Genomic DNA, 22,171 nt, shown 5'->3' with positions numbered 1-22,171 from the left:
TCACCTTATAGGGGATTCACACGCACACACGGGTAAAACCACGGTTATGGGAAAGTTGTTATGGAAACTATGGTACTGGGGGAAAGGAAGAACCTTTCGGGAAAAATTGGCAAAGCCGTGGCCGTGGGCCTCAGGGCATTTGTTAAGGGAAAAATCCCGTCGCCATACGATGCGCGTGTGTAGATCTTGTCTTTGGCGAGAACTCTGAACCCGTAGTTGTACGGGTGCATCGCAACCTGCATTTTCAGACAGTGCCCTCGGAAAATCGTGCGCAGAACGTACTACAAAAATGCAGTTACAGATAATTTTTTAATTGCCCCACCACAAATCCATTGCCAAATATACGGCCAAGGGAAAACTGACCACGGGTGTGAACGGCCCCACTCCGTTGACCGAAGGTCTGAACTTTTACCTTGTCCCGTGACCTCAGGTTTCCCCGTGAGTGTGAATCCCCTATTATAGGGTCAAACGGACCCATTGTCCTTTGTGACTTCACTCCCTCGAACCCAGACCCCGATGATGTGGAAAAACAAGTTCCAATACATCAGATGGGAGAATCCGACTTCGCATTGTTTTTCGGCGTGGTTACGTCAAATTCTAGAATATTTCAGCAAGTGTATTGCTTTGTCGGAGAGAAGAGATGTTCATGCGTTTGAAACCCAAAGTCCCGTTTCCATACGACAAGCGTTTTTTTGAGGTGATGAGTTTTGGCTTGTTCTGGTCGGGTCGCAGTGCCGCAGACTATGCCATCATCATCAGCGTCGAACAACTTCTGGCCATTTGACATTTCCAGGCGTTGAGACCCGTTCGTCTTCCTCCATGAGCAATTGTTTTGCGCCAGCATACCAAGTTATAAGCAATACCATATGCGCACGGTCCGCTCAGTTCGAGTGATGAGGCTTTGTACTTGTGCACTGTACACCATACTGTACTGTGCAGTCGTCTTGAAATTTTCTCGATTCTCCCATTTCACCCATTCATTTGTGTTTCTAGCGATAGTCCGAAATTGTTGCACTTCAAATCACTATCCCTAGGTAATGGTTTGGCGAAATTGAATACTACTTGCAGATTTCTTATATTCTGTACTCTAGAAAATTGATTAACCCTTTCACTGCCAGCTGAACCCTCAAGGTGACAAGGCGCTCCCCGCCAGGCTGTCAGCTGAGCTGTACACCCCTCCATGCCAGGCACTTTTTACCTCCAGCCCAAGAAATCGAAAGGCCAACTTTTCCTGGATTTTTGGTACTTTCTGTACGGAATATCGCTTTCCAAAGTATACATCGTAGGTAGACAACTCCTAAGGGAAGTCATTGCCGTCGAAAAAAATTGCCAAATCCGAAGTACAAACGTGGTGTGCAAAAATGCGTGTCATGTCATGCGAAAGTGCGCCGCATGCGCTGCATACACTATGTACACGATCGGCCCGGACACTCGCGAAGCAAAGTTAGTTAGTTGCTTTGGAGAGAGAAACAGATCCTTTTTTTCGTTCACTGGGATTGAAAGATATGCCAGTGGACAGGAGAGCTACAATACTGGAAACAGAAGAGATAACTTGCGGAATCTTCTCTGTCTTCGTGGCAACAGGATTTCAGTTGGGAGAGACTTTCGTCCTGTCGTTGCGGACGGAATTCTTGTTGCTGCCACCAGAAAACTCGGAGAACGAAACGTTCGTAAGACGTTTGGTGAAGCGGATCGTGTCGGTGAACAGCTGCGGAATGTTCTGCCGCCGTGGCGGTCGTTTGTTCTCCCGATTAGCAGCAGTCCAAATACTTTTCAACTTCGGAGAGTGAAGCACTTCCCTGTTCCGTTGACAAGCGCGGCGTTCGCGGGTGTAATGCACTTTCGCATCAGCTTGCAGTAGATCGTCAGGTATTGAGGCAAAGGTAGGTGTCGTTGTAGAAAGAATATAATTATGTTGTAGCTGACATACCTGTAGTGTCTCTTGACCGTGCTGATCACCATGGTAACATGGTAGTTCTTAGAAAATTTTAATTCTGGACCCAGTGAGCGCCGCCAGCGCTGTTTCCATCAAGTTTGCAGTGAATGCGTCCCCGAGGAATCCAGCGTCTGGTTGTCTCTACCCGTGACTCCAACCGCCTATCGCAACGGATAGCCGCCTGGAGTCTTGGATACTGTAAAGTGTAAAACGACAAACTTTCGCGGCGGCCAAAATTTAGCGTTTTAGCAAACTGGACCAGTTAGGGATGATTAAAGGGGAAGGGGCTTGACGGTGGCTTTGGAGCAGAGTCTCGATTTCTTCCACCGCCAGCAACTGCGATCACTCCTTGGCATTAGTTGGCCTCAGAAGATGACGAATGTCTCTTTGTACGCCAGGTGCAAAGCTGAGCCAATCACCAACATTCTCAAGCGTCTGCGGTGGCAACTCTTTGGTCACATTCTCCGCTTACCAGAGGACACCCCAGCATCATTGGCAATGGCGGCGTATTTCACGCACGATGAGAAGACCTGGCGAGGACGCCCACGTGTCACAATTGTCACGAAGCTGTCGGAAGACCTGGCGAAAACGGATAATGGAAGGCTTGTGTCGCTTGGTGACTTGCAGCGCCTCCGGATCCTGGCAAGGGACCGTGCAGGGTGGAGAGGACTCTGTGCCGTCGTACGTTCCTCTTGACTGGATTACACAGAATGGATATATAATTATGATGTCATTTGATTTATGTTTTTGGCAGAGCATTCTATTTCCAGCATATGCGAATATGTGGGTTGCCATTGTGCGGCTGACATTGCCGCGGAAATGCAAATAATAGAGAAGTTCCGCACTACGTAAAGTTGAGCTACTTTACGTTAGTGGCCGGGAAAAACCCGTGAATTCGCGAGTTTGCACTCCACTTACGGAAAGTTGTCTACGAAGAGTACGTAGATAGGGCTCTGATAACGTAGCTGATCCGTAAGTGGACTGGGGTACGAATTTATGACTCTCTCCCCATGTCGATCTGGTCGTACACTGCCGCGTTCGGAGTTGCCAAGGGCAGCTACGTGATTTGAAAACTCTGTATGGCGGAACCCAGATGTGCATGCAGTTTATGTAAGACTTTCCGTAGATTGACTACGTTTTTTACAAACATAATTACGTTATGCGGAACCTCTCTAATAATAATAATAAAGGGGAAGTTAAGGCAAAAATCAAAATTTCACCAGTTGTAGTCTTCGGGGTGCTGGGTCGAATGGTCTTGGTCCGAGGAAGCTGAGGCGCTCCCTTCCTACTTTAATCCCAATCGAACTCGCGCACTTCCACCGAAACTGGGTGACTGCGCCCTACTAGATGGGGATTTGTATGCAAAGTGTCACTTAATGCGCCATTTCGTTCTTATAAAAGCATGGATGACCGCGATTGGCCCATATGTTGTAGTCTTTTGGAAGCTGAGTCGACTGGTTTTAGTGCGAAAAGGCTGCGATACAGCGTTCGGCCCTTATTCCCAATCGAACATGCTTGAACAAGCGGTCACGTGCTCCTGCGTACACCAGTCACCTGGTCACCGTGCCTGCAGGGTACACCTTACTAGCCTGTTTGACCTTTTTTGGGTGCAGTCCTGTACTCGAGTTGAACTCGAGTTGAACTTTGGTGTGAAAGTTGTCGCCTGCTGGCGCTGTGACCAGGTGACTTGGGCACGCAGGAGCACGTGACCGCTTGTTCAACCATGTTCGATTGGGAATAAAGGAGGAACGCTGCATCGCAGCTTTCTTGGACCAAAACCAGTCGACTCAGCGTCCAAAAGACTACAACATATGGTCCAATCGCGGTCATCCGTGCTTTTATAAGAACGAAATGGCGCTTTTAGTGACATTCTGCATACAAATCCCCATCTAGTAGGGCGCAGTCACCCAGTTTCGGTGGAAGTGCGCGAGTTCGATTGGGATTAAAGTAGGAAGGGAGCATCTCAGCTTCCTCAGACCACGACCATTCGACTCAGCACCCCGAAGACTACAACTAGTGAAATTTTGATTTTAGCCTAAACTTCCCCTTTAATTTTTTAGCGATTTTTACCTTCCACTGAAAATCTTCAAGAAGTTTATTTTACGAAGCCTCGGAGTGCTGGGACGCAGAGTGCATGAAGAATGCCAGAAAAGAAGAAATCAAAGAAGGAATCAAAGATAATCATAAGGTGAGTACTAGTACCGTAAAGTCCGCAGCAAACGCCCACTTCGCAGCAAACGCCCACCCCAGCGGGTCCATACTATTTTCGTCTTTTTCAGGTCTATATAGTTGTAGAAAACTGGCACAAAGGTCGAATGCGTACGAAAGCGGCTGTAATGCCTACAAACTGCCCATGTCTTACCAGGAGGCTCTGCAAAGCGATTGTCATTATCTTGCTGCAAAGAAAAACTTCTGTCGAGATTTCCTTTCATTCGATAAATGAGTCGTCTTTGTGGTAGTTCGCTCTCCATGTGGTAATGCCGTAGAATCCATCTAGTTTTCATGACATTTCTGCAGTGCACGATGTCGCGCTTTCAGAACGGAACAGTGATTGTTCTGACGAAGTGTCATTCAACCACTTGATTGGTCGCAGTATTGCAGTTGCAATTCGAACAGGGTATGTCACAGAAGCTACCCCTAGAAAGTCGTTGCTAACTTGTTGAAAACTCTGAAGTGCTCGAGAAAAAACACTTGCTTTGAGCGTTGTGCGATTTGGAAATGATGGCTTGAAACACCGTCAGAAGTGTATTTGGTCCCTGCAATACTCTGTTCTTCGCTACCTTATTATTCGGAAGAAACTCCCGTTTGGATTTGCGAATTAAAATAGCCATCATCATAATATCACTACGAGCTAGCTCGTGGCTAGTGCCCAGAGCGATTTCGAAACCAGGAAAGTGGACATAGTTTACCGTAGCAAAGCGCTCTTCGCACTACGGTGTGAGATGCACTTTCGTACAGTAGGAGTAACAGTGCATGGGGTCGGTGTGTACAGGCCAGCAGATCTTGGAAAAATGGGGTGGGCGTTTGCAGCGGACTTTACGGTACTGGGAGAAAGGATGGCGTTTTCGAAGAGGGATCTTCGGAAGACTTTGTCTTCGAACGGCTGAGCCGCTGCGACACTAATGGCGATAAAATTCAGAAGACTTCTTCGAGCAGTACAACACTAACTAAAATCTACGCAACAGCAAGCTGGCCAAACACTCCAACAAGTTCAACAACCCTCTTGACAACACTGAGACATTCTCCAGTTGATCGTTTTATTCTCTTCTGCAATTCTGGTTCAAGTCGCCGTACTCCAACGACAACTAGTAAGACTAGTTTTGGTATGTTAGGGGCCATCTGTAAATATAGATTTGTATTTATGGATTCTCCACAGGCTTTATCCTAAATCGAGGGAGTCTCTAGATATTTATTTAGAAACGAAAACTAGTCGTTTAGGGGAGAGGGGGGTTGAGCGCCTGTTCGTTTCTCATAAAATATCGATGCACAGCTTGTATGTGTGATCAGGTCCAGAAAAAAAGAAAAAAATATCGATACTATGCACCGTTTGTATGTGTTCGTTTCTGAGGTAGGGGGAGGGAGGTTGAAGACAAATGACTAGTTTTCGTTTCTAAATTCGGTATTTACGGAAGGTCGCTTACTTTCCGCAGCTGCACGCTTTGGACTGTAGCCATGCAAGCAATGATCAGCGCTAGTCCAGAGTCTGTGTAGTGTATGTACAGACAGTGCACAATCGATCATTGATGCATCGCGTAGTACATGATTGTACATATTTCATATTCGCGTGTCAAACTTTCGTGATTCGGCCCTGCTCGCGAAAGTCACGGAAGTTAATCGCTCGCGAAAGTTTGTCGTTTAACAGTAATAGCTAGGCATCAAGTCTGAACCAAATTCCATGCTCCGCGCAATGAAAGTTGACGGGAAAGGGGAAAATACTCGCACCGACTCTGGGAGGTGGAAGTGCGTGAGAACCGATTTCTTCCCCACCGCTCGGCAAAAATCGGATGCGCATTTTCAACGACGCTGGTTCGATTTTTTTAAAATGGCAACCCATACTTCTGGCAGCGTATTTCGATGGGTATGGACATCTTCCAGGGCCCCGTGGCCGTCTACCACGGCTAAACATCTCCAATATTCGAAATTAGAGGGCCAAACTGGGTGAGGTCTGCCTGTCGACGGAAGTCGACAACAGCACTGGGGACTGCATGTTTACTCGTCGACGCAAGTCAACAATGTCACTCGGAGTGCATGAATGCGCTGTCGACTGCAGTCGACAGTGGCAGTGAAAGGGTTAAGACTAAAATCGGAGCATTTGGAGCGAGTTTGAAAATTGACTGAAGTCACTATTGCCATAAGAAAATTTACACATGCGCTCAGCGTCATGCATGCTGGTTCAGTACCCCGGTGAATGGTCGCTTTCTTTGCATCGTATCTCTTTCACGGCATGCCAGGGAAGGCCGAGAAAGTAATCGTGACTAATTTCACGGCAGTTTGTGCGCAAACCAGTCCCTCAAAATCCATCACGATGTTTTTGTTTACTGAGGAAGTAGATGGAAAACCACTCGTTTGAGGGGCTACCGACCGACCTCCGGCCTGGCTATCCCCCTTTGAGGGAGATCTCCTGACCAAAGAGAAAACGAACTTGGCAGCTCTGAAATACAGTCAAACCTCTTTAGGACGAACATCAAGGGACCGATGATATTCGTTCGCAATAACGGGAGTTCTTCTTATCCATATGTTTTACCCGGTGAATACACAGGGTTTTATCCAATACAGTTACGAATACTAGTTCTTCTTAGGCAAACATTTGTTTTATCAGTGTTCTTCCTAACAAGGTTTCACTGTACATGAAGTGCAACCACTGCAACTGCTTGTGGCTTAGCACCACAGCACATACCGTGTTTTCCGGTGTGTTGGCTGCACTTTGAAATGCATCCAAAAAACATCCCTGCGGCTTATAAATAATCCGAATGCTGATTGTGCTCTACAGCGCTCCATGCATATAATGAGTGTATGATGTCATTAGACTGTTTTCATGTACTGAAATCCATCATTCCACTTGCACAAAGCTTCTACATGTCAGTTCAGAGTGAAGGACAAACTAGGCCCCTTTTTAACATAACCTCAGTTGTTCTTCATAAATTGTTAACCCTTTGACCTCGAACCACAAGTTAAAGGTCAGTTTTGAACACGAGTTTGCTCGTGCGCAACCGTGCCAGTTTGTGCATTGTCGTAACTCCATTGTCCTTTCTTCGATCGCCAAGAATGAGGGCTTATCGGAAAGTTGAGAGAATAAGCTTCCCAGCCGTGTGTCGTATGATCTGGCGTGATGAAGATTCACTGAGCGCTGAAGAGCGAAACATGGATGCGCTTGAATTTGTTTGGAAAGGGACGTCGCCTGTGACTCATGGTTGCATAGCGCATGCGGAGTGGAGGCCAAATGAATCGCTTGGGCTTCAGGAACCTGCAGGGCTGTGAATCACCGTTCTACATTGAGTAAAACTTCAGAACCAATGACATTTGTGGATGTGGGCACAGTATCTCGCTCAGGCGCCAATAGGGCAGCTCTCAAAAGACGTGACGGCGATTCTGTTGCTCCTGTGGAGTACTTAGTGGCGATACCTGGCGAGAGGAGATCTGTAGCTTTCCAAAGAGACCAAGATGGAGATATTCCAAATCTGGTGCGTGAAATTAGATAATGTTGAAATGCATACTGGGACTGTTGCGCGGTCGATCGCGCACCTCTGCGCGAATCCTGAAGGAATCCATGGATGCCAAAGGGTTAAGCATTTGTAACGTCTTGTACGTATGTATGTACCGGTACTAGGGGTGAAACAATTATACCGAGTACTCGAGTATTCGCTCGGTTTTTTCAGAAATAATCGTACTCGGAATAAATCAGAGTACTCGTTCATACATGGTACATGCATTTACCACAGAAATCTGCAGTTTCAGAGCAGCAGTCAGCAGATATTGATGTGCAGACTGTGTGGTGAACATTTGTTCACGAGTAAAGAGAGCCCAAATGACCCACCAACCAATATACCAGAGAAAAATGACTGCCACTCGGTTCATCAGGGTTGTATCATGTGATTTTAAGGCCCTCGGTGTGCAATTTTTAGGAGATGAAGAATACTCGAATACTCGAATATTCGATCGGAGAAAATCAGAGTACTCGAACTCGGGATTTCAATGCCAACTTTCACCCCTAACCGGTACCCATTAAGTTAGATTGTCAAAAAGGTAAAAGTCTGACGTATGGCTTACTGGAAACCGTGAAATTATTGCGATGGTCGCGTGGAAATCGCGAAATTTAGACAGCGCGAAAAGGAGATCCGTGAAAGGTTTAGCAAGAATGTCACAGTAGCACAAATAGTAGCGCAATCCAGCGTATTCGTGAAGATTGCCACCAAGAGTTTCCTTGCACCACTGCTGTACAAATAACTCGGACCGAAGTTCATTCCTTTCACATCCTTTTGAAGTTTTCCCTCGACGATCGCACTACTGCTTCTCTCTCGTCACTAGTAGTATGCCGTTCCTTCAGTGGATGCAGAAAAATGATGACAGCAGCACTGCGAAGCAGGCTTCATACCTTCCTCCTGCGGCAAGCATTACCGTCGCTGCAGCAAACTGCGCCGTGGAAAAGGAGCTGGCTACGTTTGAGAAAAAGAAGAGGAAGCGTGGTGACTACCATAGATACACGGATGAGGTGAGAGCCAAGATCGGTCGACATGCCACTGAAAGCGGAAACAAATCAGCTGTTCAAAAGTTAGCTTGTCCTTGCTTAGCCTTCTTTGGCTGAAAATCTCTGCTTTAAAATTTTCAATTTCTGCAATCGCAAAATTAAAACCTCGCAAACCTGTCCTGATTCTGAAAACGCGAACTAAAAACGCAGCGAAAATTTCACGCTTTACAGTATACCTCACCACAAAAATACGAATTTTGGGACTGAAAAGCGGCACGTAGCTTAGACCCTGGGGGCTGGGGAAAACGAATGTCGCAATCGACCCGTGTCTGATCCTGTGCATCAAGCACTAAATGTTGTACCACCCGACTTTGTAGGATATCACTGGACATTAACCTTTTTCGTACTTGGCCACTTTTCTCCTGTGAAAAAAGGGGCCACACACGGTGCCACACACACACACACACACACACACACACACACACACACACACACACACACACACACACACACACACACACACACGTACACATGCCCGAGCACACACACACACAGACACACAAGCGCACGCACACACACAAATGCATGCATGAGGAGGCGCGAAATTGAGGTCTGTGGGTCCTGGCTATGCCAATCGTCTACTCAGTCTATCATAACTTGGGGAATAAAAGTAAATTGATCAACTCATTTCTGGTGTTGTATGTGTGTTTGTGTGTTTGTGTGTGTGTGTGTGTGTGTGTGTGTGTGTGTGTGTGTGTGTGTGTGTGTGTGTGTGTGTGTGTGTGTGTGTGTGTGTGTGTGTGTGTGTGTGTGCTGGGTTTCTGCTTGGGAACAATGAACGAAATGAAGAAAGAGGAACTTAGAACAGGTGGGTGCCAATCTGTCTGCTCGATTTGAGAACTTCTTCTTAGTAATGATTTTTGGTTATCAAAGTCTTCCAAGTATGAGATATTAGAGAGGTTTTGCAGAGCGAACGTTCGCAATGATTTTCACGTTCCGGGTTGCGAAAACTATTGCGAACGTTCGCGGGAAATTTGTGTTTTGCATGTTTTTCGCTCCAAGAAATTTTCGCGTGCACTCGCTTGTTTGAGAAGTGGTCTTCATCCGATTCTTTTGTTGTTGCGAGTGGCGGCACCCTGAGTCATGGCCTGAGATGAGAGCTCTTTGACTACCTTGTCCATGGCTGGAGACCCACAGACAAACGGGTTGGCTTGTGCCGTAATCTGGCGCATCAACACCTGAAATTCAAAAAGGCATCGTTGATGTAACCGACTCTGAGCAGTGAGAAGACGAGCAGGCAGGAGATCGGAGATGGTTCCGGACCGGAGATGAAGCAACAGTGCCAACACGGGCTGCCACAAGTATAGGAAAGCTAGCACCCGCGGACCAAGCCAAGAGTACAGACCAAGCACAAACATGAGGATTGAGGGTGGCTCACCGCGCACGAACAGTCCACAAAGAGCGAAAATAATACTGCGAATGTTTGCATGTTTCTCGGTCCAAGAAAATTTCGTGTGCACTCGCTTGTTTTTGAGAAGTGTTCTCCATCCGATTATTTGTTTGTTGCGAGTGGCGGCATGCGCACCAGGTACCCTGAGTCACGGCCTGAGACGAGAGCTCTTTGAATACTTTGTCAATGGCCGGAGACCCACAGACAAACGGGCCGGTTTGGCTTGTGCCGTAATCTTGCGCATCAATGCCTGAGATTCAAAAAGGCATCATTGATGTAACCGATTCTGAGCAGTGAGAAGACGAGCAAGCAGGAGATCGGAGATGGTTCTGGAGATGAAGCAACACGGGCTGCCACAAGTATCGGAAAGCTAGCATTCGTGGACCAAGCCAAGAGTAGAGATCAAGCACAAACATGAAGCTTGAGGGTCGCTCACCGTGCACCAGGCTGACCAGCGGTCCTGCGAAAGTTTGTTTCGCGTTTCCTGCAACTTTCGCGTTCAAAACTGCGAACGTTCGCACGAAGTTTCGCTTTTCGTGACGTCGAACGAAAATTCGCGCGAACGTTCGCTCTGCAAAACCTCTCTAATAGAGAAAAACAAAGACAGAGATTGTGACAGAGAGAGGGAGATAGATAGATAGCTCATGTGGGGTAGTGCCTTTGCTGTTTGCGTTATGCAAAGCTCACTGACTTGTCAGTTTGAGCACTCTGGCAAGGTACGTTTGGGTCTGGTTTAAATCTGGCTTTGGAAAAAATATTTTTCATTGCTACCAGGTTCGGGCTCATTTTCTCTGTCCTCCGCTGATGAGTCCACAAAGGACTTAACAGTTTTGTCCGCAAATTGATTAGATAAATAGACCAAAGAGTGGTATATTTGATAAGATACTTCATTGGTTGCCTGATGATCGTAGTAATACGTGAAACTCAGAGTTGTAACAAAGCTTTCAATCTCTCTCTTGTGTAAGATACAAGTACTTCATTAGAAATAGTTACGATACTTCTCCAGACGCTTCGTTATTCTGAACAACATCATCAGTGGATGTTGGATGTCTTTCTTTCTCCACTGAAAAAGTGTTTCACACAACGAAACGTCTGGATAAGTATCGTAAATGTTTCTACTGAAGTATCTTTATTTATCAAATATACCACTCTTTGGTATAGAAAGAATACTTTTTTGATATTACAATGAGAGTGGATAATCAATGGCTTGTCCACCAACTCTTAGATAGAGAAATAGATACAAAGGAGTAATTTTGGAAATTGCCAGCAACCATAATTATAGCGTCTGTGTGATACTGGCGTTATTCGTGAATCGTGTAGAGTAATATCAATTTAAGCACCAAGTATCACACATGATCATATTCATAGTGATTAGTCTCAGGTTTTAGTATCAGTCGTCTGACTGCAATAGCATGAAACTTTGAGTTATGAAAAATCCAAACTGGACCACTTTCTATCTTTTTAGTTAGATAGGTAAATAGATATAATTATACCCAATGCTGTATGCTGTATACATAGTCAGAGAAACAGAGAAACAGAGAGATAGAGAGATAGAGAAAAGGGGCGCGTTGGGGGGGGGGGGGGGTGGAGGGAGGGCGAACAGGAAGAGAATAAGCAAAGGGGGGGGGGGGGGGGCTCTCAATTGCTTTTGTTACTGGTAAACTCTGTTGTACTTGAGACATTCTACCATTTCCCATGATAACATGTACTAATGATTGTTGCTGCTACTGCTGTTGCTGCTCTTCTTGCTGCTACTGCTGCTGCTGCATTATTGTTTATTGCAATGCAGCTGCTGTGGCTGAGGACATCATTGGTGGTAAGGACGAGGCCAGCGTGGTACGCGTGCGTATGTACCTTGTCGGCAAGTACGCCACAGGAAAGTCCAGCTTTGTCCGGGCACTGCTCGGTGAAGAGTTCATTGAAAACGCGGACAGCACCGACTCCATTTCCATCCATCGATCCAGACTCAGAATGCATCTCTCCTCTCAACTCGCCACAGGCACACAAGAAGCCGCACAAGTTCTTGTGGACAACAGTCAACATAGTTTCTTTGTCAATCTACTCACAGCTCGTATCCGATCATCTCTAGATCTGGTCAAGAAAATCAAGGAGGCTCCAGAGCTACCCATCGCTGCACAACCATCAGCATGGTCCAAGCTCAAGAAATTCACCAGGTCACTACTTGCACCAACAAAGAGTACTCCTTTGGCTACTTTCCCGGCTACCGGTGGAGCAGCAGCTACATCCGCTGTCCACAATGAGTTTGCCAATGTTCCTCATGCTAATGACCTGACCAAAGTGGCACCAGATGTTATCTCTCAAGTTCGCTCATCTGTCAGCCATGTCGATAACAGTTCGAATGAAGAGGAAGCAGCATATGCATTTGTTGAGCTGTGGGACATGGGTGGACAGATGCCGATGTTGGTACAACAAAGCATCTCGTTTTCAGTTTGTGACAGCGTGTACATTGTGACTCTTGACATGAGGTGTGACCTGGATGAGGAGGTAACGGAAGACGTCTACCGCTTCGATGGTCAGGAGATTGTTACTTCTACACCGTTGCCAGGAATGACGCAGGCTGACTACCTTCACATGTGCCTGTCACTGATTGCTTTGCAGCATAGGGCAGACACACACCCTGACCAGCATCACCACCACCAGCAGCAGCAGCAGCAACAGCCGCAACAGCAGCAGCAACAGCCGCAGCAGCAACAGCAGCAGCACCAACATCAGCAGCATCAGCATCAGTCAGACACAGAGCCGGGTAAGAGCAGTAGCAGCAATAGCAGCCACCATCATGATGAGAGTAGCACAGCCATCATGGTTGTTGTTACACATGTGGATCTTGTCGACGACGACCAAATAGAGAAGAAGAAGGACATGTTCTTCAATGCCGTGTCCAAGCTGGCTGAAAGGGCCGGCCCCAACGTCAAGGTCTGTAGACCCTTCTTTGTTGACAATCACCGTCTTCAAGATCGCGTATCTCGCCACAGCCAGCTTGCTGAAGCACAGCAAGAGCTCTCTAGAATTGTGTCTGCCTTTCCTGTCCAAGCAATTCCCTTGATGCAAGTGAAGATAGAAGAAGCTATTTCTCTCCACCAAAAGGAAATGCTTCGCTATGCAAAGGCTGGGTGCAGTGATGATGCAATGCAAGCTACCAGTAGTGATCAGCAGCAGCAGCGGCAGCAGCAGAGTTTTGTTAGTATGGACTACCCACAGTTTGTAGACTTTTGTCGGCATGTTAGCGGCAAAGATCTCACCACTGCACAAGTGTCTGATCTACTGCACCACCTTCAGCAACATGGCACAGTGTTTTGCTGTGACTGCCCGCATCCACTCACTTCAAGCGTCATCTTCCTGGAACCTCAGCAGCTGTTACTCAACTTTGTACGCTTGATGACCTTCCCTCTGAAGGAGACAGCTTCTCCAAGCACCTCAGCAACATTAGCCAGAGAAGTGGAACACTTTCGACGTACGGGAATTGCCAGCGCGAGGTTGATAGAGAAAGTTTGGTATCCTCTCAGCCGTGTTGTCCAGCTAGCTCTCTGTAAATCCATGTGTTACTTCAACTTGGCAGCAGAACTTCAGCCCGCCAGCAGTGCAGCCACCAGCAGTACAGCCACCAGTAGTACAGCCGCCAGCAGTGCAGCTACCAGCAGTACAGCCACCAGCAGTACAGCCACCAGCAGTAGAGCCACCAGCAGTACAGCCACCAACAGTACAGCCACCAGCAGTGCAGCCACCAGCAGTGCAGATACCAGAAGTACAGATACCAGCACCGGAGGGTGTGGCAGTAGAGTCGGCGGCAGCAGCAGCAGCAGCAGACAAGACAGATGTCCGGTTGTCACGCCAGGCCTACCCGACCTCTTCATCCCGTTCTGTTGCAACCAGGAAGCATTACGGTTGGTTTTGGAGGATGATGTTCCCTTTAAGCTACCGTTTAACCACCTCAGTTTCCCTGGGATGCTGTTTCCTCCACCACTGTTCGGTCGCTTAGTCACCTACATAATTCATCGTATGAAGAAAGAGTCAGCCAGTCTTCAGTTCACATCCAGTGCGGCATCGCTGAATTTGGAGGTTGGTTGTAGTCAAGTATGCCTCTGCTGGACACCGACAGGTGTTCGCTTAGAATGCGCTGCTGATACACCATCCATACTTGCTGATGTGGCTTGGGATATGAAGAGTGCAATTGTTGACTTCACACAAGTTCTCAGCACCCAAGGGTACCAGCAGTTCACAGTTGTTGGCGAGTCATTTGCCTGCACTTCCACCTCATGCCAGGATCGCTTGAAGGAATGCAGCAGTCCTGCAGAGGTGCTGGTACACTCGTCGTGGGTGTTGCTGACCAGCTTGCACAAGAAGCATTTCTTGATGTCATACGAGTCGGATATGAACACCGCTCTGACCTTCAAGGCAACGTGTGCTACCTGCAAGGAGAGGGTCATTATCCCGAGGTCCTTCTGGCCCTGGCTGCGTAAGGATGTGCCATTTGTCCAAGCTGAGGTGAGTTGTGAAGATTTTCTTCCACTGCCTTGTATGGTTTCAGCATACACTTGAAATGTCAAGCTGGTAGAATGAATACTTTGCTGCAATATCTACACCATCATGTGACTGTGATCATGTGACTGTGATCATGTGACTGTGATCATGTGACAGTGATCATGTGACAGTGATCATGTGACAGTGATCATGTGACTGTGATCATGTGACTGTGATCATGTTCATGTGACTGTGATCATGTGACTTTAATCGTGTGACAGTGATCTTTTGATTGGGATCATGTGACTGTGATCATGTGACCGTGATCATGTTCATGTGACTGTGATTATTTGACTTTAATCGTGTGACGGTGAGGATTTGACTGATCAAGTGACCGTGTGTCGTTTTTTAGTTTTCATTATCTCTTCAAGGAGAAGTAGTTTCTTTTCAGCAATACTCAATAGAAATCTACTTGATCAAAAAGCTAGCATAGAATTGCAATGCAATACGAATGGAGGATAATTATTATTTTACGGTATACGTCTGTGGAATGGCCTGACTGAACTTTTCTCTTGTTTGTGTTTCTTGCCTGCATATCTTCGGATTTCTAAAACGATTTCAGCAGCCACTAGCAGCAGCAACAGCAGCAGCAGCAGTGCCACCAGCAGCAGCCGCATTACCTCAGTCATCATCAGCAGCAGCATCAGCAGCATCGGAGTCCGCATCAGCGGCAGCACCTGTACCACCAGCAGTACAATCATCATCATCAGCAGCAGCAGCAGCAGCAGCAGCAGCAACAGCATCAGCAACAGCAGCTGGAGCAGCAGCAGCATTAGCACCAGCAGCAGCATTAGCACCAGCAGTACAATCAGCAACAGCAGCAGCAGCAGCAGCAACAGCAGCAGCAGCAGTACAATCAGCAGCAGCAGCTGGAGCAGCAGCAGCATTAGCACCCGCAGAGGCAGTTGCATCACAACCGTCAACATCACCGTAAGCACATAGACTTGCTGTAATTGAAATCATGTGTACATGGTACAGGTATTGCTTCACACCTGATCTCAATTCTACCTTTCATATGCTAATAGCAATGTTACTCAAAGTCCCAACCACTATTTTCTTCTCTCTCTCTATGTCTCTCTCTTTCTGTCTCTCTCTCTCTCTCCCTCCCTCTCTCTCTCTCTCTCTCTCTCTCTCTCTCTCTCTCTCTCTCTCTCTCTCTCTCTCTCTCTCTCTCTCTCTCTCTCTCTCTCTCTCTCTCTCTCTCTCTCTCTCTCTCTCTCTCTCTCTCTCTCTCTCTCTCTCTCTCTCTCTCTCTCTCTCTCTCTCTCTCTCTCTCTCTCTCTCTCTCTCTCTCTCTCTCTCTCTCTCTCTCTCTCTCTCTCTCTCTCTCTCTCTCTCTCTCTCTCTCTCTCTCTCTCTCTCTCTCTCTCTCTCTGTCTCTCTCTCAGTGAAATATCATTTCGACTTCGTTGATGCATGATGACGACGGCGGATTTAGTTCTATTTATTCCTTTATTAACTAAAATTCTGTCTTGGCCTTGTCTTCTGGCCCTCCGTGATTAACATGAAAATACATGTCGCTTTCATATGTTCTGTCCCTCTTTCAGACTGAAAGTTTTGTCAGACATTTCTCATTTTCAAAACTTCAGCCGAAGCATTGAAGGTTGCGTCAGCCGCCTTAAACGTGGTAAGTATGTTGCTGCCTATCTGTATAGAATGGAAGACAAAATACGTAGCATATATTCCGGAGTATAATCCGCAGCCAGATATTTGTGTCCCTAAATACATTACATTGTTTGTTGTTATTTTAGCTGTTCCTACTTGCTATGTTTCTATCACCTCTTTACTGTAGCAAATAAAGACTTGGAATAGGACTATATACATTATAGCGTAACTTGTAGTCCCTGTGCTTAGACTTGCTGTGGTGTGGGGCAGTGTATTGGGAACGTGAATAGGCTACCGACATGTCTCTGAGAAATGCTGTATTTCTTTATGTTCCCTCCTTGTTCTCCTGTGTGTCCAGAGGACTTTGCCGAAGCCATTGCAATACTGATTGACCCAGAATACAGCAACGGTTTCAAAGACGACATGCAAGACTTTATCGTGAGAAACGGCCATGGCACCACTAACATACCGGATAATATGCATGGTGTTATCAGGTGGGCCGTGGACAAAGCTGGAACGCGCGAAGTCACCCTGGCCGAGTTGAAGAAGATAGCGCTAGAGCTGAATCCGGACAAGAAGAAAAAGATTGAGAAAACATTCCAGTGAGTTAAACAAGAATGACTGATCTCCTTGTTATCCAGTATTTCGGTGGGATGGTCCGGGTTGGGTCCAGGGAGAAGGGATGGGGTGATGGGGGGGGGGGGTCAAGTTGGTTTCAGAAAGTGATGAATGGTCTGTGCTGGGATCCTGCCTGCACCTTAGCTTGTCGTCTGAGCATTGTTTCCCAGTACCAAAGTTCCCGGTTTGAAATTTTGAAACTCGGATACTGAGCCAGTAATAGAATGTAAAATGTAAGAAAACACATTGGAACGATGCCCTGTGATTGCACTTTCTGACTGAGTATTATCTTGTTACAGTCGTGGATAGCTGCTTCATAACTCGTTCCCATGGGTTTTCCCTGGTTTCCGTAACCAGTTTTCTAAGAATGCCAAGGATCTGATAGACTGACAAGAGATCATGCAAGAAAACACCAATTGCACTCACCTGAGCTGAAGAGCTTCAGCTTTTCAAGTCGTGTTGGTTGTGCTAACATCCGACCAAACGTTTTCTCTCAGTAAAAGGGTGTACATTCTTGGAGTGTGCAACCATCGAGCCACAATCTGGTCAGCCTCGTATACAAGACAAAATGACGACTTCACCTCTCTCATTTCTATCACTCTTTACAAGATACACATCTCACTGGCTGACCAATGGAGCTAGCATGGTGAGAGATGGTGCTGGTGCGGCCTGCCATGTTCAACCAACTAGAGGTCTCGGCATCTTCAAATGGCAGGCGCTAGAATTTTCTCCCCCCCCCCCCCCCCCCCAATGTCTCTGCCTGTCTTTATTCCGCCACCTTGCAGTTGATTTTCCCCATTTCTCTCCTCATCAATCCCTACTTCTCTTTGTACATACATCTACATCTACTGTTCTTTCAATCAAATGAACCCCTCGATAGGCACATTGCCTTTGGGTCATTTCATAATAATAATAATAATAATAATAATAATAATAATAATAATTTGAAACTCGGATGTTGAGCCATAAATAAATGTAAAAGAGAAAAGGACATATGGATACGAGTTAAGAGTAACTCTCCATCACTGTAACATGATACTATATACAGTCAGAAAGTGCAATAACTAGGCACAAAACTGACAGAGTACTGAGACATTCGACGTCCTGACACCTAACTTCAACACATCTCCGTAGCGCTAACCGACAGCCTTCCAACTTGGAAGGTTCAAGGTTGTGGAAAGACCAAAGAGGGGAAGGCAAGCGCAACGAAAACGAGCAAAAGCTACAGTCCCAACGGAACAAAGAATGTCGATTGTTACTGGACGATGACGAGACCAGTACGATATTTGACAAAGCGGTCTAACTACAATTCGAAGCAGCAAAGCAGCACACCACCCAACTTGGGTGGGTCATAAATATCAAAGATAAGTAAAGAAAGGGAAGCTTTGCGAAAACGAATTGTACAAGCCGAAAGCCAAACTCCTACAGTACTCCTCATGCATGACATTGTGATGGACTAGTTGACTACAAAACAAGTTGTTTCACACGACGTACGTTTCGCCGTATGGTTCGTGACGGCTCATCAGGTGTGCAATTTGAAACTCGGATGTTGAGCCATAAATAAATGTAAAAGAGAAAAGGACATATGGATACGAGTTAAGAGTAACTCTCCATCATGTTACAGTGATGGAGAGTTACTCTTAACTCGTATCCATATGTCCTTTTCTCTTTTACATTTATTTATGGCTCAACATCCGAGTTTCAAATTGCACACCTGATGAGCCGTCACGAACCATACGGCGAAACGTACGTCGTGTGAAACAACTTGTTTTGTAGTCAACTAGTCCATCACAATGTCATGCATGAGGAGTACTGTAGGAGTTTGGCTATCGGCTTGTACAATTCGTTTTCGCAAAGCTTCCCTTTCTTTACTTATCTTTGATATTTATGACCCACCCAAGTTGGGTGGTGTGCTGCTTTGCTGCTTCGAATTGTAGTTAGACCGCTTTGTCAAATATCGTACTGGTCTCGTCATCGTCCAGTAACAATCGACATTCTTTGTTCCGTTGGGACTGTAGCTTTTGCTCGTTTTCGTTGCGCTTGCCTTCCCCTCTTTGGTCTTTCCACAACCTTGAACCTTCCAAGTTGGAAGGCTGTCGGTTAGCGCTACGGAGATGTGTTGAAGTTAGGTGTCAGGACGTCGAATGTCTCAGTACTCTGTCAGTTTTGTGCCTAGTTATTGCACTTTCTGACTGTATATAGTATCATGTTACAGTGATGGAGAGTTACTCTTAACTCGTATCCATATGTCCTTTTCTCTTTTACAATAATAATAATAATAATAGAAGTCTGAAGAAAATGTTGAACGGCCTCTGCTGGGATGACGACTACACCATAGCTCAGTGGTTAGAGCATCGCTGGCTACAAGCGAGGGTCCCTGGTTCGAGTCCTGGTGGTGACAGTCAATTTTTTCTTCAGACTTTTCCCGTTTGTCTCTTTCCCTCAAACCAGTTAATATTTTATGACTTGGGGCTCCCCGCGTGCTAGTTTGTACGTGAAGTGTGTGGGTTACAGTGAGGGCTGCGTCCCACCCGCCTGTGTGGATTCACAGGAAGTGTGAGTTACGAAGTCTGAAGAAAATGTTGAACGGCCTCTGCTGGGATGACGACTACACCATAGCTCAGTGGTTAGAGCATCGCTGGCTACAAGCGAGGGTCCCTGGTTCGAGTCCTGGTGGGGACAGTCAATTTTTTCTTCAGACTTTTCCCGTTTGTCTCTTTCCCTCAAACCAGTCAATAATAATAATAATAATAATAATAATATTGCAGAATACCATATCTGTCTGCTTGCTGGTGTGTCTGCATATCATTCTCTTACCCTCCCTGCTCTCTTTCCCTCTCTCTCTCTCTCTCTCTCTCTCTCTCTCTCTCTCTCTCCCTCCCTCTCCCTCCCTCTCTCTCCCCCGCTTTCTCTCTCTTGTTGTTTGTCCTTGGTACAGTGTTGAAAAATGGTGAGGCGTCATCTTGAAGCTGCCCTGCCCAGCGGTGGCCTCTATTCGTTCCTGGCTTAGCTGTCAACTGTCTACATTCTACTGGTAGTGAGTCGCTCGACAGCTGAACACCTCAAGCATCTGAAGACCATCTTCCATCACTTGGCAGAGTATGGTCTGGTGGTCATTGTCAGCAAGTGTGTCTTCATGCAGCCCTTCCGTGACATTCCTTGGTCACAATGTCAAAGCCGCTGTCGGCGGCGGCATTGAGACACTGGCAGAGAAAGTCAAGGCCATGGTGGACTACCCTGCTCCAGACACTCACTCTGCTCTCTATCTCGCTTTCTAGGTTTGGTAAATCTCTACCGACGCTTCATCCCGGATTGTGCATGCATTCTTTAGCCGCTCTCGGATTTGTTAGCAGGCCCTCAATCTCCTGAGAACTGCTCGTCGCGAACGTCGCAATAAAATACATGAAAATGAATTCTGAATAACTAATTTGTATTTTGCATTACATGACGATGATTAACATTAGTGTTTTCGTATATACCATGACAATGATTGTACTCTCTTACTCTCTTACATTGTGGCTGATTCCACGCTTGGGTTTGCAGAATTCTGGTTCCTTATCTTCCTTTCTAATGACTGACTCCATTTCACTTCAAAGTAGCTTCGAAGGTAGTCTTCGTTTCTCTAGTCTTTGCATTTCGTTCTGAAACAAATATCTTCGTTATGTTTTCATACCGTGAGTAGTCTCGCGCTCTTGATTTGTTTTGCTCACGCATGACTTTCCTTTCTGTTCTTTTTGTTATGCATGACCATGATGACGTATTGGTATGATGTATATGTGTGTGTGATCACTTGACCACGTGACTATGTGTTCACTAACTACAGAGTCTACAGACTGTAACCTAGTGTAGGCTAGTGCACTTTAGCCATTCGCTCTCCTTGCTGTTACTTCTTCTCCGTTTCTATTTTGTCGCTGCACTAGTTCCTTTTTCCACCATTCCACGCCAATGAAAGTCGTGGTCGCCAATTATGTGCATGATCTTTGTGCGCAGCTGCCTGTGGATGCAGCTGCCCTGTTTCCGTTCCATTTGGATTTAGATTGAGAAAGAAACTTTCCAAATCATAAATGAAGAAACGTTGTTTGTAAATTAATAGCTAGGTTCCAGGGTACGATTTTCCATGCCCAAATCCGTATGGACGATACGAATTTTTTCGAAGCGTACTTCATACGATTTTTCGGCAGGGACTCCAGGGAGAATACATTGGAAAGGCTTCCTGTCTGAAGCCTTTCCATACTGGTACTCGATGTTCCAGTTTTGTGACACGAGAATGGCACGAGAATTAGTGTAGCGCTGAGTGTACCGCTATACACGTGGTCGACACGTAGTCGACACGTTGTTGATACTTTTTTGACACGTGACCCCGTCAACGGTCTGCTTTGTGCCAATGACACTCGGTTAACGCCGATGTCGCGTACGACAAAGACGACTATCCCGTACGCGAAATAGTTGAGAACTGGATGACGTGGACCTGACGGCAAGGACAACTGCGAGGAGGCCCCTTTCGGTACCCCTGACGGGAAGGAGAACTGCAGCCAGAAGTCGACGAAGTCGAACGAGGAGGCCCCTTTCCGTACCCCGTACTGCAAAGTGCCATTGATGGATGCCTTTTGCACCTGGAACGAACGACCCCTTAAACGCTGTCGCGGCGACTATCCCGTGTACGAAATAGTTGAGAACTGCTGACGAGGACTTTTGCACCTGGAACGGCCCCGTAAACGCTGTTGTGTCGGCGGAGTGAATGTGCAGGGTGAAAAGAATTGCTGCAAAGACGTCCCCTCTAGGCCTTTGGAGACATCGTCGGCGGACTGAATGCGCAGGGCGAAAAGAATTGCTGCAAAGACGTCCGCTCTAGGCCTTTGCCGCTTTGGAGACATCGTGGGAACTCCTTCCGGTACTATACAAACTGCTGAAGTGGCCGTGGACATGTACATGGAGACATGGTGGGACTTCATGTACATGGATACATGGTGGGAATTCCTTCCGGCACCCCCGTACCGCAAAGCCAACGGTGGGGAAGGAGAAGTGCAGACGTGGAGGAAGACGAACGAGGAGGAACCAGGACGAGCGAGCAATGGCAGGACTAGCTGGACCGTAAGTAACAGCTGAATTGTGCATGACAACTTGACATCCATGCGGCACTTGCCACTTGCCACTGCATATTTCTTGTCCCCTAACAATGTCTCTCCTCTGCCCCCTGTGTGTCCACGGCCCTGTTGCTGAATTGGCCCGATGAATCAAATGTCTTCCGCAACTGGAACGGCCCAGTAAACGCTGTCGCATCGGCGACTGAATGCGCAGGAGGGAAAATATTGCTGCGAAGACGTCTCCTCTAGACCAC

The 22,171-nt window shown here is 46.7% G+C and overlaps 1 protein-coding gene across 1 annotated transcript in view; it reads left to right on the top strand.

Moving 5' to 3' along the window:
- Nucleotides 1-20,773, top strand: part of LOC135822824 (uncharacterized) — a 29,850-nt gene extending 9,077 nt beyond the window's left edge. Inside the window, exons 3-8 of the mRNA XM_065335660.1 lie at nt 9,471-9,489; nt 11,861-14,574; nt 15,173-15,540; nt 16,158-16,237; nt 16,574-16,817; nt 19,772-20,773. Coding sequence (XP_065191732.1) covers nt 9,471-9,489; nt 11,861-14,574; nt 15,173-15,540; nt 16,158-16,237; nt 16,574-16,817; nt 19,772-19,787 — 3,441 coding nt within the window. The 3' untranslated portion in view covers nt 19,788-20,773. The remainder of the gene's footprint in view (nt 1-9,470; nt 9,490-11,860; nt 14,575-15,172; nt 15,541-16,157; nt 16,238-16,573; nt 16,818-19,771) is intronic.
- Nucleotides 20,774-22,171: the final 1,398 nt, after the last annotated feature.

The sequence above is a fragment of the Sycon ciliatum genome, chromosome 8 (genome assembly GCF_964019385.1).
Source record: "Sycon ciliatum chromosome 8, ocSycCili1.1, whole genome shotgun sequence".
In the NCBI taxonomy this organism is placed as follows: domain Eukaryota; kingdom Metazoa; phylum Porifera; class Calcarea; order Leucosolenida; family Sycettidae; genus Sycon; species Sycon ciliatum.
This window is presented reverse-complemented; position numbering and strand designations above follow the sequence as displayed.